This window comes from Eublepharis macularius, chromosome 8 (assembly GCF_028583425.1).
Source record: "Eublepharis macularius isolate TG4126 chromosome 8, MPM_Emac_v1.0, whole genome shotgun sequence".
Classification (NCBI taxonomy): Eukaryota; Metazoa; Chordata; class Lepidosauria; order Squamata; family Eublepharidae; genus Eublepharis; species Eublepharis macularius.
In genome coordinates, this window is record NC_072797.1 from 71,166,281 (window position 1) to 71,181,729 (window position 15,449).

Consider the following 15,449-nt stretch of genomic DNA (forward strand, 5'->3'; position numbering starts at 1 on the left):
AAGAATTTGAACAGAAAACACACTCTAGTACAAAACGGGTATCTCAAGGTCAACCCAGTAGTTGGTGTGATGTATATTACAAAGGCAGATCTCTGTACAAAGCTGCAGTGATTATTCATTTCTACATTATGACAGAATGCTTTGCTACAATGTAGCAAGGGGCACTATGCCCTTTGGAACTCCAGGGGGTTGAGCTTGTGAAGAAAAGATTGGGTTGCTCTTTTATTTGTTTCCCTGATGAATTCCCTGCTACCTGCAGCTTAGGAAGAAATTAGAACGATAAAATAAAACAAAACACCTCAGCAGAAACATTACTTTGATTTCTTCATGCCTTCTTCACTATGGGCAAACAAATCAACTTTTTTAAAGGGCAAAGAGGAAAGGCAAGAATATGCCAAGCACCCTCGTTACACACTTTGGTTTTAACCCCCCAGGTTTTTGAAACAGCCACTTATGTGCTACCCAACTTAAAAACTTTCCTACTCTTCATCATTCAAAATCGAAACACCCCTCTTCTCTCAGTTTAGCAAGCAAAATCCAAACGAAATATAAACATTTTCTTAAAAATAAATTCAAACTGAAATATCACCCTCCCTCCCACACAATATAAAAACACGCACCCCCCTTTCATATTTTGAAACGGCATGTCGACACAGTTAAAGTAACAAATTAAAAACAAATTCTATGCTTGTGCACAAAACAATTGGGAAATTATCAAAACATACATACACCCGCACACTCCGTGCACCCACACACCACCTCATCCCAAAAAATGGAAACAAATGAAATAAAAATTAGATTTCCTCCTTAAAAAATAGGGTCATGCAGCATCCTTCTGTATTTGTGTCACTGTAGTAGTTACTCAGAAGCTCCGGGAAGCACTCTGCTTTTTACACACACTTCTGTTCCGTACGTGGTGTATGTGCTGCGCTTGCGTGCCTGGATTTCTCTCTGCCAGAGGGCAGCCAGTCGCACACAGCACTCATATTCCAGAGGGCATCCCAGACTTCTTTGCTGATTAGCATTAAGAATACATCAAATTGCTGAAATGATATGAAAATATTCAGGTAGAGAGAAATGATTCCCACAATACAGTATCTATACCGTAAACATAGCCCAAAGGTGGTTTGAGAACAAAATTGGCACAACCAGGAAGTCAAAATGAAGCCATGCCTATTGCTACTGCCCTCTCTTCATGTGAGCTAGCATATTATTACAGTAACCACAATATTCTTCTTTGAGCTGCAATCCTAAATGTCCAGAGGAGTGAGGATGGAGATAAATAAATATCCAATTTATTCTAAAGAGGGGGTAATGTTGTACATACTACAGCTCACAAGATACACAATTGAGGGTGTAAGGCACAAATTTACATGTGGAAGAAAACAGGCTATTCACAGATGTATTTCCACAAAAAAAACCCGTGCAGTAAGACCATATTCTTTGCATGGCTCATGCCAGCATATGAATGAGTTCACACTGTTTGTGGATTTCTGTTTGCCATCTCACATGCAAGGGTGAAATGAGATGGCGGAGAAGCTGGTGCCTTCAAAAAAGTATTAGATACTGACAAGACCATGTTCACAGCAATGGGGCACATATTGCAGCTCGTAAGAGCTTTCTTCTGCAGTTAAGTCTAGGAAGATAGGAACCAGGGGAAGGGGGATTTTTGTTTGTTTGCGCCTGATGCAGAGGCAGGAAAGGCAGCCAGCAAAATATACCTTCATTTAAATAAATATTCCCCTTTTTTGTTTTCCAGAAAAGAGATCAAACAGTCCAAACACAAAAGTTCAGAATTCCAGCTCCAACTTATTTAACTCAGTGAATTTATTGGAAAAATAAAAAGAGTTTTAATTACTCCAGTTAATGGGTTTCATGTTAAATAGGCATAATTTTCAATGTATTTTTTTTTTCTGGAGAGCTGCTCATATGATGATATGTAGAAGTACTTTCCTTAGGAATAAAAAAAGACAAAAGGATGAACAATAAATAATAGAAGTTACTTGCGTTAACAGTCACATGTTACTCATTAAAAGAGAAGAGTAGCAGAAACTTATGACATAGCTGTTGCCCAACATGGCAACCGGCTATAACCAAATGGCTGTAACACTGATGGGCATTTCACAGTACCTGCACATAGTAAATGCCTGTCATAGTTCTGTTAGAGTTAGCTTAATCAATTAATTCCTTTTTTGTTGTTGCTTGCTCCCCCCTGCCCATTTCTTTTGCTTTCAAGGCAGTCATTTCCCAGTTCTGGATGCTCCGTGCAGTTGAGAGTGAAGAATCACAGTCATCGTTCATATGTGTGCTTTTGGCTCAATGTTTGTGGTTAGTCTTTTGAGTAAAAGAACGGTTGTATCACAGGGTGGGTCGTACAGTTGCAAACTGTGGATTGCATGGCCCGATTGTTAAAAAATATTCCACTTTCCCCAGAGAGCAATACATCCTCAGCTTAGCAACAGCTTTTGTGTCAGTTGAAACTAGCAACGTGGTTGCTGAACACTGGCTTTTTAAGGGCATACTCTAGTCACCTGTTCGTCCCCCCCTCCCCACAGTGATTATGTGCATGCATCATTCGGCTTCATGGATGTGGAAAGAGGGGAAAAGGAGGGTTTCGGGGGTACATCTGGTTTTAACGATGGTGTGCGTTTCAACCCTGATCTTGTCAGCGAGTTGTATGTGGTGAGACTGGGCTGCCTAGATACAGTCACGGCCTGACCCTGAGCAGCATGAACTTGTATAGAGTCCACTCTTTGTGGGGCAGGAGGAGGGTTGTCTCCCCTGCCAAAGCTCTGATTTCTGGAAAGATGGGAGGAATTAGAAGAATTAGTGTTATTTCTTTTGAGAGTTGATGTCTGATGATTTCTCGTAAGTGAGTTCGTAGGATAGTTTCTCTTGTAGTCCACATTATAAGCAGAAGAATGCATTTCCAATCGTTTGCCCAGGCCACTCTGAGATAGAGATGAGCCAGGAGGACCCAGGGAGGCTTCCCTCTGGGGTACTTTTGGTGGCATGCTATCCAGGTTTTCCACCAGATTCACCCCATGGTTGGGGCTCTTTCCGCTGAGATGCTCCTTTATGGTTTTGTACTCAAGTGTGGCATTTTGGTCCTCCATAGCCATCTGTGCTACATCACTCATTTTGGGCTGATCAACATATTCATGCTGATAGCCTTGCTGAGAAATGGGCAGGACAACAACACTTGGGATGTGGCTGGGAGAAGCCCTGAGTGGAAGGTCAGTGGGGATCACAGGTGATGCCATGGGGGGGATATCTTTTGTGCAGGCATTGATGAGGTTCTGGTTTCTTTCCCAATCTCTGCTGCCTCGGCTGGGTTTCCTCTTCTGCTGAAGTGTTGGGGTGGATTCTGGGGTTGGTAGAGCAGCCAAGTCCAGGTGATGTTGGTCAGCTTTGATGAGCATCTTGGTAGTGCTGCCCGGAGTAGCAAGTTTGCCATTGTGCATCAAAGGAGTGAGAACAGCTTCAGGCTTTGGCTCTTTGGACTGAGAATCCCCAAAGAGGCTGCTGAGCTTGGTGACACTGCTCATGGAACCTCGCCGTGAATGGGCCAGCTCCTTCTCCTTTCTCTGCACAATGGTCACGTCTCTGCGTCGATGGTCACAGATGCAGTATACTATGATTCCTGAGAAGACAGCTCCCATGACAAAGGCAAGAATGACTGCAATGGCCAGAAGGGTGACAGGTACCAGCTGATCATGACCTTTGAGATAACTCTCTCGAATCACTCCTGAAACAAATATGACAAAGTGGTAAGCAGAACAGTACAGAAAAAAAATTGTCATGCTCCGAGATAATGAATATTTATTGCATATACTTTTCCACTCTGAAAATAACTCAATTTGATTGTGAACACTTCAAAAGTATTTTCACATGGCCACATGGCCTTGGAACGGCCCATTGTGGAGTGACAGTGACAGTACCTAGTAAACTGTCTGTGGTCCTGAGAACTGTTGGGGCATGCCCAGAGGGTATATTGACTCTCTTTTGAACAGCAGAGCTTCCTGGAAACACACCACCAAATCTATTAGAAAGTGATGACCTAAAGCTCTTGATGCACACAGAACAAGATGTGTGGCTCTTTGGACTCTGGCCATGGTTCGTGTGGTCTGCATATATACATGGTATAAACCTAGTCCTATAGCAGTCTTTTTGAATAATCCTCATTTTTGAGCACAGATTTGTAAGTATTTAGATTCCTGTGCTGCCAAGAAAATGGTAATCTCTAAGGTATGCATTTGTAGAAGAGAGCATGATTTCAAAACACGACCAATTCCTGAATGTTTGGTTTTCATTCAGGGCTGCTCCTATTTTTGGAACACCTTCTTTTATCCTTTTAAAATATTTCTGCTATATACACACATGGTGTTTGTGGAAATGATGAACTGGCAAAGTTCATCATCACTTATACCTGTGGCATTCATCAGTTGTGATGAATGCCACAGGTAGAAACTGATCTTTCTGGAGTAGACCATTTTTTGCATGTGTGCAGATTGCTTCCTGTCTCAATTTTCTTTCCAAACAGCAGGTCCCCCGTGTTGCATTATGAATAGCATTTGAAGCACGCCTGAGTTTAAATACAGTTTGTCATGCAGTTTAGGTGACTGCTGTTGGGGAAGAAAATTGAGACAAAAATCTTTCTTCACATGCGGAACAGCATTGGGGACCCCATGAATGGCACTTGCTGTGTCTTTTTGCCAGTTCATCATTTCCAGTCAAAGATCCATCTTCACAGCTCCCATCCCTTTTTAAAATTCCCTTCCCTAGTCCCCCTCACATCCTGCATCTGGATTTAGAAGTGGGTGTCACATATATGAATATTATGTGCACAATGAGACAGAAGGATAACACCCTAACCTGCAATGAGTTAAATTTTCGTTTCTTTTGAAGAACAAAAAAAAAATCTCACACCAATTTCAAGCATCTTTTGAAGACAAAGTATTTAAAATGAAAAGTGTAGGGGGAGAGAAAGCCCAATTCTTTTAAAAATTGTTCTAAATAGGCAAGAAATTACTTCTTTGCCAAGATCTTACTACTTCAGCAAAAAAACTTATTAAGCAAGATCTGTCCAATCCATGATATTGTTATGTTCTTAGGGGCTTCTTGCACTCTTGCCTTGTTCCTGATCTTTTCAGAAGTGCAAGCTCATTTATTTGGCCCATTTTTGTTTGATGCATTATGCACTCATGCCTCTGTGTTGAATTTCTCTCCAATGTTAATTGTTCGCAGTTTCCCGACCCCATTGGAAAAAGATCCTCTGAAAATGCTTACTTTATTGCACATCTTTGTTTTGTACAAGAAGGCTTCTTAAGAAAGGCTTCTTAAGAATGAACAGAGCATGGTTTCCAGTTCTGAAAAACACCAGGCTAACAAAACACTCTACACCCGACAATAGCCCTGCAGAGAAGATTAGCACATCAAGCACCAATCCATATGCAAAAGAACCTCCTCAGGATACAGGGAAGCCTCCCTCCATTAGCATTCCACACCCTGGGAAACTCTTACAGGATGACTCAGCTCAACCCCACCCTTCCTGAGTAGATACAAATGACCTGCCAACATCTTTTCCACACTGTGACACTGAGAGATCTCTGTCTTTTGGTGCTATACCTCTGAAGATGCCAGCCACAGCTGCTGGCGAAACGTCAGGAACTACAATGCCAAGACCACGGCAATACAGCCCGGAAAACCCACAACAACCATCGTTCTCCGGCCGTGAAAGCCTTCGACAATACAATAGCCAATATCCTTCCTTAGAATCTCTTCTCCAACAACTTCAACAAATACAAGTTCTAGCTCAAACCATCTTGTTCAGAGGGAATAAGCCACTTCCTGGCCACTAAAGCTAGAATCTGTTGTGAAGTCTTGTGAGATCTCCTTACTGCATGGCTGAGTGTTGATAGTCCATTTTGCATTTTTTGCTCTGAACGATCCTGCTTGCTGTGCTTGTAAGCAGAGTAATCTAATTTCACTATGTGTATGTATGTATGTAACTTATATACCACCTCGCTACCATATTCGGCGCTTGAGGCAGTTTACAGCAGAGATTACTTGGGTTTCAATTTCCCTCCAGAGTTCTGCATGTGCAGTCAAAATATCCCTTTTTCAGACTCCAAACTGCTTCCCAGACTTTTTTTTGCATTCTGCATGGGAAAAGGCTGCATCTGCCACAGAATTAATCCTTCCCTGGCTTTTCTCCCTGCGCATATACCCCAATTTTTCCCCCAGCAAACTCAAATTGCAGCTTTTCTGAAGTGCAGAATGATTCTTTGGTGTGAGGTCTGGCTCTGATTGAACAGCAACCAAGCCATTTCCCCCCCTGAATTTTTGTATTTTTTTATAACAGCAACATTGCAACCTTGGTGCCTAAAAACCCCTCAAAAAATCTTGTAAGTTTTCTCAACAGATCAACTGATGTATTCCCCACAAAGCCCATAGCAGAAAGGGGGCATTTTCTAGTGAAGAAAAATTAAACAGACGCTACTTCAGTTCAACTCCCTCAAGTGTGGAATTACAGAGGCCCAAAGTGGATCTGATCCTTGCAGACTGAGGCCCCTTTTGCACTCATGGTTTAAAGTGCCATTTTTGAGCAGTCACAGTGCCTTTGGCTTGGCATTGATCCTTTCACACTTTCCAGCAGTTTCAATTTGGCCTCTTGTGATTCCTTTCAGACCTGCCTCTGTTCAGTTTCGGGCTTTCGGGGCATTGCAGTGCATGCCACCACTGATTTTTTTTTTTTTTTACTTCGAGCATAGTAACATTTCTACATCTTCTGATGGACAAGTCCTCCCCCATGCCCACCCTTCAACCACTCACCCACACTCCACTCTTCCAAAGGGGTAAGGCAGGACCTTAATTTGCACCTTTTCAAAAAAAACTCTGAGCATATGTAGTAATATTCCTGCGTTACTACATCTTCTGACAGACAAGCCACTCCCCATGCCACCCCTTCAACCTCCCACCCCCACCCCACTCTTCCCGGGGTAAGGAAGGACTTGCCTCCCCAGAGATAAGGCATGGTGGGGGGGGGGAGCAGACTCATATCTACCCCGGCTCAGCTGAGAGGTGCCGAGCCGGGGCTTGGCTGGGGTGCCTGCTCTCCTGCTCCGCAGCCAGACTGCAGAGCATAGAGGTGTCCCAGTCAAGCCCTGGCTTGGAAGAGGCAGCTCTCGTGCTTCACAGCCTGGCTACAGAGCAGGAGAGCGGGCACCCCAGCCAAGCCCTGGCTTGCTGCGTGCTCAGCTGAGCGAGTGAGCATGCAGTGAGCCAGGGCTCGGATGGGGCAGCTCTCATGCTCTGCAGCCCAGCTATGGAGCAGGAGAGCGGGCGCCCCAGCCAAGCCCCGGCTTGCTGCGTGCTCAGCTGAGCGAGTGAGCATGCAGCGAGCCAGGGCTCGGATGGGGCAGCTTTCATGCTCTGCAGCCCAGCTATGGAGCAGGAAAGCGGGCGCCCCAGCCAAGCCCCGGCTTGCTGCGTGCTCAGCTGAGCGAGTGAGCATGCAGCGAGCCAGGGCTCGGACGAGGCAGCTCTCATGCTCTGCAGCCCAGCTATGGAGCAGGAGAGCGGGCGCCCCAGCCAAGCCCCGGCTTGCTGCATGCTCAGCTGATCGAGTGAGCATGCAGTGAGCCAGGGCTGAGACGAGGCAGCTCTCATGCTCTGCAGCCCAGCTATGGAGCAGGAGAGCGGGCACCCCAGCCAAGCCCCATCTCAGTGCATCTCAGCTGAGCAAGGGTAGGTATAAGTCTGCTCCCCCCCACCGTGCCTTACCCCTGGGGAGGCAAGTCCTCCCTTACCCTGGGAAGAGTGGGGTAGGGTGGGTGTTTGAAGGGGCGGCATGAGGGGGGCTTGTCTGTAAGAAGATGTAGTAATGCAGGACCATTATTACATATGCTCAACGTTAAAATAAAAGGGTGCTGTGCAAACTGAAGTCCTGCCTTACACTGGGAAAAGTGGAGTGGAGGTGGATGGTTGTCGGACGGCTGCAGAGCAGCCAAAAAAATGGCAGAAAAGGCGTTCAGAGAGCTGAGTTTGGTGGGTATGGTTAATTCCACACAAACCAATCAACTCCCAGGGAAAAGGAGAGGGGGGAAGCGCTGCAAAACATTCACATTGGCATTAACTGGGTCAGCCCCGACTGGGCAGCTGATTAAAAATTAATATCGAAGTATGTCTGCAGGGAGAAAAATTGGGGTAATGGGTGGCGGGGGGCGGGCGGGGGGAACTGGCACCGCGTCCCATGACTAGCTTGCAAGTGTGAAACCCCTGCAAACATGATATGCGGAACAGGTATGGACATGCTTTAAAATCCTAGTGTGAAAAGTACCTGAATATCAAGAAAACTTTGTTCTCACTGAGGTGTTTTGAGAACACTTCATTGAGGATGAAGGTCTCATTGGGGTATGTGGGATTGTTTGGTGTATGCTGGTTGTCCGTGAGAGAGAAGGGGTAGGCTTGAGGGGGTCTGTGAAAAACTTGATGTGATGGACAGGAATAATTCCAGCTCTGTCTCTCTTGGGAAATAGCCAATGAGAGTTGGCAGAATGCTGGGTAGTGACAATTAGAAAAGCCATTAAAGCGGAGAGGTGGTTTTGGAAGCTGCTAAGGGTGGCAGTAGAACTTACATACTAACCTTTACTTGTTTAACCACAATGTAACTATGATTTTCAAATCACTCTCTCCGATGCAAAACCAAATTATTCAAAAAGGCTTTTTACTCAGATAGGAGGGCAGTATTGTAGGGAGGGGATCTTAGATGATCCGCTAATGAGTTAGGAACCAAAGACTTCACCACTATGCTGTAGAGAACTGAGAACTGCTGCACCAGGTTTCTTTGCTCAGCTAAGTAGACAAAGGAAAAAAATGGCATGTCTGTCCTTTTGTCCATCCACCCATTCCCCCTTTCACATTAAATGTTGTTCTTATATGCCTAAAACATAGTTTGAACATTTTTTTAAAAAAAGTTTAATTTTAAAATGTGGTCTAATTCATTTTGGAGAAAGGGAAGATGTTTCTAAAAAAGATATTGGCACTGCTAAACTGGGTATTGGCATAGCCCAAACTGATTGGTGAGCATCCAGCAGCACATGCATAGCCCAAACCTAGATGATCAAGATGCATATTTGAAGACTATTCCTACACCATACTTTCCCTTCTCCTAGTTAAACACAACACACCATTTTATACTTTAGTATAATGCTGAAATGGCATAGTGGGCCCTCTTTGAGAATGTCCAATACAGCAGCCCACTTTGTGTCATGCCTCGTATTCTAAAAGAGGCAGGGGTTGTGCTCTGCAAAATCAAGCGCTCACACAGAGGGACCAGTTCTCAGGGTGCACCTCTAGACTGCTCTTTCAGTGCTTTAAGCATGCCTTCAATCCTTAACACATTTTGAGCTTATATGAAAGCAAGCATCTTAAAAACATGTTTGCCACAATTACTTCTAAGAATATCCTTATTGCAGTAGCGAGATAATGATGCTGGCTATGGTATATATGAAGATATAGCTTATTCATAGAATTAATTGGAATAATATTTTGCATATAAACTATCTCCAAGTGCTGCTGGGAAAAAAGCATCAGCTTCATGGAATGCTTAGATAAGCAGCTCTCCACAAACACTGTTTCCATGTCAATTTATAAAAACGGTATGTAAGCATACATGGTATATTTGCATACAAAGAAGGTAGTTCAGAATGTCTAAAAGCTTGAAATCATAATACTTCATTTTGAAATTACTGTTGGCTTTCCATGGAAATTATTGTGCTTTGATGAGTGGCTTATAATTTCATATAAGAAATGAAAGGCAAGGAGAGTTTCTCTGTTGGCAATAAAAAATGTACATTTCCTCAGTCAGAGGAAGTCGAAACAGTTTCAAAAACCCTCTTTCTGACATGGAACAGCCATCTAGTGTGCCTATATCACATGGAGGATTGCTGGTCTGAAGGGGCTTCCATGCAGGTTTGGCAACTCTGGACTGGAACATTTCTGGAGCTTTGGGGGTGGAGCCTGGAGAAGGCAAGGTTTTGGTAGAGGAGAGATCTCAGTAGGTATAATGCAAAGAGTCCACACTCCAAAGCAGCTATTTTCTGCAGAGGAATTGGTCACTGTAGTCTGGAGATCAGTTGTAATTCTGGGAAATCTCCAGTCCCCTCCTGGAGGTTGGCAACTTACTTCCCTGCCAAAACCTTTTCATGTGAAAAGTTTATAGGTCAAAGTTAAGGCTGACTAGAATTTTCCTCTCTGATGTGGAAGTTTTGCCCATGCAGGGAGATTCTGACATGCAGGCACTCCAAAATAATTACTCTACATATGAAGTGAACTGTATAGGCCAATATAGCTATGCATCATGCCTGTCTAAGTGTCTGAATTTTCTGACATGGAAACACAAGTTCCTGACAAACAGTTCTATAACAAGGACCAGTTCAGATGCTAATGGACATGTCTAGGAAGCAGGCTTCATTTATTATTTATTCTTTATACCCTGCCTTTCTCCCCAAAAGCTGCTTACATTATTCTCTTCTTCTCCACTTTATTCTTATAAGTTATAACAACCTTGCTAGAGGTTAGCAGACGGCGTGTGACTGGGCCAAGGTCACCCAGCAAGCTTCCATGGCACAGAGTGGTGATTTTAACCTGCATCTTCTGGATCCTAGTTCAACACCCTGGTCATTACACCACACTTTGTCTTGGAAGCAGGTTTTAAGACTTTTCATGTCTGATGCAGTATGTCAGGAAACCACATGTAAGCTGGTTGCCAGCATGTACACGAGATCTGCATGATTTGCACAATTCCAAAATCTGTGCTAGTATCCCATCACTAAAGTCTGGCCTTAAATAGCTTGATTATAAAAATTAATAGCATTAATCATTCCAAGGATAAAACTGGTGCCAGAAACCAGTCTCAGACAGTGAAGGAAAAAGTACCAACATGACATCTCTTCTAATTGGCACAATCTTGTGCACGTTTACTTGACAGTAAACTCCACTAGATTCAGTGAAGCTGAGTTCTGAGTAAGCATGCACAGGGTTGTGCTACATGTCAAGTTTTTGTTTTCAAATTGCCAGAACTCATATGTCTATTATATGATACATTAAGAATAACGTTGTTGTGATATCTTGGACACTCAGATCAAATGGAGGATCTTGTTGGGGCATCAATTGCAATACATTTGTGCATTTAGAATTGCAAATGTCTGAGTGAAATTTTGTAAAGCTAATTGATTAGAGAATGCTACATGGTAATTTTGTTTTATGTAAATTTTAGCCATCCTTTCAACTTGATTTTTACTAGCTTACAGTATGGTAGCACTGTGGACCTGCTTAGCTTGGGATGTTGTTGTGCAGTTTTAATATTGCACCTATTGTGTAATGCTATTGTTATGGTTATTGCTAATACAATAAAGTTTTATGTATGCAGTTCTATGAGATACTCTGTAACTTACTCCCTGATCAAGTTATTCACATGTATCTGTAGAAGAGACCCAAGGACGGTGGGCCTCAAAATAGTGAATAGTGTTTCTTTTTCTTGTGTGCAATCTGTGAGTCCAAAATAGTCTCAACATATTACAAACCTGATTTTGTTTTATTTATAATCACAGATAGAAATGGCAGAGAAAAAAATCAAACATGAGAAGCCCTACAGTATGAGCCCTCGAAAAATAGATTCTGGAGTCAATTAGACGAATAGGCAAAACTGGAACGCTAGTGAAATCATTACTGTGGTTGTGAATGAAAATAAACAAGTTGGCCTTTATGGTATAATTCTGTCTCCTCATATAGTTCACAGATGAAAAGCATCAACGTTCTTCAATACCTATAACATCTATATTCCAACATCAAACATTGCTGCCTGAGCATCTTCTACCTCATACTGTCGAGTACTTTTTCCCTGCTGTGTGGTATGAATTCATTTTATTAAAGTGAGGGACAACTTGCTTTCCAAGTGGTGTGTCTAAGAGTTTATTAGAATAAGTATTTCAATAACTGGATAGCTGCAACTCGAATCCATTCTGAAATATTTACTATCTAGTCAGTACGTATGAATGTTAGAAGCTACTAACCGAAGTTTTAAAGATGTACCTCCAAAAGCTCCACCATGGGCCCAACAGGGATAATGATTTGCTTGAAATGGGCATTAGAAAATAATAGAGCCTGTTCCTGATGGTTAACAGTTGAGCCTCTATAACTATAGTAATTAGAATTCAGACCACTATGGATACTGAATTTGATTCTCCTTATTTCAATCCAGGCAGAATATTTATAATTACCCTTAACAAAAAAATGTGATAGCTGCCAGCAAATTTTCCACCTGGCCTGTTTGTCCTCCCTGGCAAAAGCAGAATCTTTCCCTAAAAGTGAACTTTTAAAAATTGTTTTTAGGGCAACAGCAATCCAGTGGCCACTCCACTGGGAAAACTGAGAGCACAATGTGGTTTCCTCAGTGGGAAACTGTTGTCGTCTTCTTGTTTTCTAATATAATGTGGACCAGATGGCAAGGCAATAAACCCACAAATGCTGGCATACACGGAGATGGGAGAGAGGCTTGGTAAATGAAATATGATGTGATTTTGGAAGGGATGAAGAGGAAACTGCTAATTGAGATATAAAGTTTCAATGACTAAATGTGCTGTGGTGAGGAGATAGGCCATAAGTTGTAAATGCAGCAAGCATGGCAGCTATTTTGAGCCTCACATATTGAAACAATGCCCGCTGCGGTTCAGTGGGAAGCTACCCACTTCCACTTCCACAGCTTTGGAACCAGCAGCACTGAGCTCAAGATGCCAGTCTCTTTTTTTTCCCTACAAGGGTGAATTTAATCTAGTTTTATATCTTTAAGGGGGGAAAATTGGGGTTCATATGTGTTAAGAACTAGTGATAGAAACTGAATAGGGCAATCCTATGAGGAGTTACTTAAATCTAATCTCAACGGTTTAGGCTGGAGTAACTCTACATATAATTTTATGGTTAACGGGTAGCTAACATTTAGCACTATACACATTATAATTTTATTTCTTAGTTCATTTTTTTTAGTGATTCTACAAATAAAAACACTGTTTCCACTGCCATTAACTTCTAAGATAACTTCAGATCATGAAAGCTGCATATAATCTCAAATTTCTCAGCCCTTGTCCCCTTCTCTCTCACCCCCATTTCTAAATATGTGTGTTTAAAGTGGTGCTGAACATTATATGTTGCTGCATAATAAGAGGTAAGCACACAAATGCTCAAATAACATAGCCTCCAAATGTATTTATCAGAATATAAGTAATACAATCTGATCTAACAGAAGATATTTAAGACAAACTTTTAACTTGTATATGACAAAGTGAGCTTTGACCTACAAAAGGTTATAACTTGGAAAATTTGATTGCTTGGTAGGTAGTATTGGACTCAAATTTTGTTCAAATAAACAATAGTGCTGATTTCCTAAGCTGCTTATGATAACCACTACTTATACGAACACACTGTAGTTACAGCAGGATGCACTACAACTTTGGCATCTGTATGCCTTTAAGATTGGTAGGACTGTAGGCAATTCAATACATGCTGCTTTTCTCAGAACAGAGAGGCAGACAAAGCTACTCCTGTTGAATTTTTTTGCCACATAGTTATAAAAGGCACAGACGAACTCACTCAATATTGCAAGTTTATTTTTTTCTAATTTATGTTCTCTTGTGCAAGTCTTCTTTTGAGTGCAGTGCAAGGTCATTTCAGTTTTATTGCCTAGAATAGTTCTGAAGCACTTGCGCTCTGCTAAGGATACCAACTGAGCAAACTAGCCTGGCTTGGCTTTTTGGTTTGATAAGCTGGACTTAGCAGGCGAATAGGAACTGGATGAAGCTTTTTACAGGATAGTGATAAATGATACAATCTGATAAATCCTGCAAGGTACTGTTAGAGGCACAGGTGTATACTAAAGAGCCAGGATTTATATTACAGTTTTAAATTAGCTGTCAGTTCTGGGTTTTGCACCAAAGTATAGGGTTGCATTCAGCTTGGACACCAGAAAGTTTCTGGTGAGCAGGATTTTTTTTGCTAATGTAAGCTCTTACAGTCCTGAATTTTCTTTAAACTCTCCCTAGGCAAGAAAATTGTACTCGGTACAAATATTTTTTGTATTTCTCAGTACATATTGTACTATGTATCAATGGGAGGGGGCTTCCACCAGATGCATGGAAGTCCTCAAGGGTATTTAACTGGATGGAAGCCCTAGTTCCAGTCTGGATGATACATGCATGGCCTTTTCTTTTTTTGAAAAAAAAAGTCTGGGAAAGAAGAACCTCAAGTGGGACAGTGAGAAAAGCATGCTTAACTCTTTCCCTGTCCACCACTTCTCAATTCCAAGCTTCCTATCCTGTCTATACACTTCCTTATGCATGTCTGCCATTGTAAATATCATTTATTTTATCACTGGTGCTTTTAAATCTCATCATACGCATATTAATTTTAACACTCTCAAAAGCTAAGATCAAAGAGAAATTACAACAGTCACTCATCATGACAGTCAACAAAAATCTAGAGAGGGCCTTCTCAAAGTACTTTGGGTTTTGAAGTGAGCTGGTTGACTACCAGAGATACGGCCTTCTCTGCTGTGGTATCTCCCTATAGTGTCTTGTGCTCAGCCTGCTTAGTTTTAGATGTCAAATCAAAATGTTTCTGTTTTCTCAGGTTTTTGTGGAGTTTCTTTTTTGTTATGTCTTCCTACTCCCATCTTTTCAGTCAGGTTCTAATTTTTTACTGCCCCTATTACTATACTTATATTAATCATTTCTGATTGTTATTGCTGTTTTAAATTGCTGTTTTTATTCCAATTGGTCTAATTACTGGGTTATCTTTTTATTGTTTTTAATGGTAGCTGTTTTATATTATTTGATGTCTTACTGGAAGCTGCATCAGTAGCAGGATACCAACTGATTTAAATTAAACAAATAGTTAATGCAGCATGAATATAATTTGATAAATGTCAAGGAAAATGAATTATTGCAGTGAATTACAAGGAACGCAGCAGAGAGTTAAAACAGTAGAAGACGCGATGGAGAATTTAATAGACACGCAACAAACAGAGATGAGGCTGGTGAAGGGGAGGATGTCAGTTGCAGAAACTAAACACATGGAGAAGCAGCTTCGTTTTCGTGGTCTGCCAGAAGTGGAAGGGAAGTCAGCGCAAGAACAGATGACGGAGGTGTTGGCTGATTACCTGGGGAAGGAGGAGGAGGAAATTGTGGCTATCCTAGATGTGGCGTATCGTGTGAACTCGAGAATTGCAACCCAGAGGAAACTACCAAGGGATGTGATTGTGCAGTTTACAACTAGAAATATGAAAGAGAGGATTGTGACCAAACAATTTCAAGATCCATTGGAGATTGATGGCAAGACGATTATTATAATGAAGGAACTGCCCAGATCAGTGTTATTGGACAGGAAAAAATATA

The 15,449-nt window shown here is 42.0% G+C and overlaps 1 protein-coding gene across 1 annotated transcript in view; it reads right to left on the reverse strand.

Annotated features, from left to right (window-relative positions):
- Positions 1-1,279: 1,279 nt before the first annotated feature.
- Positions 1,280-15,449, reverse strand: part of SEMA6A (semaphorin 6A) — a 221,179-nt gene continuing 207,009 nt past the window's right edge. The window contains exon 19 of the mRNA XM_054986611.1: positions 1,280-3,748. Coding sequence (XP_054842586.1) covers positions 2,559-3,748 — 1,190 coding nt within the window. The 3' untranslated portion in view covers positions 1,280-2,558. The remainder of the gene's footprint in view (positions 3,749-15,449) is intronic.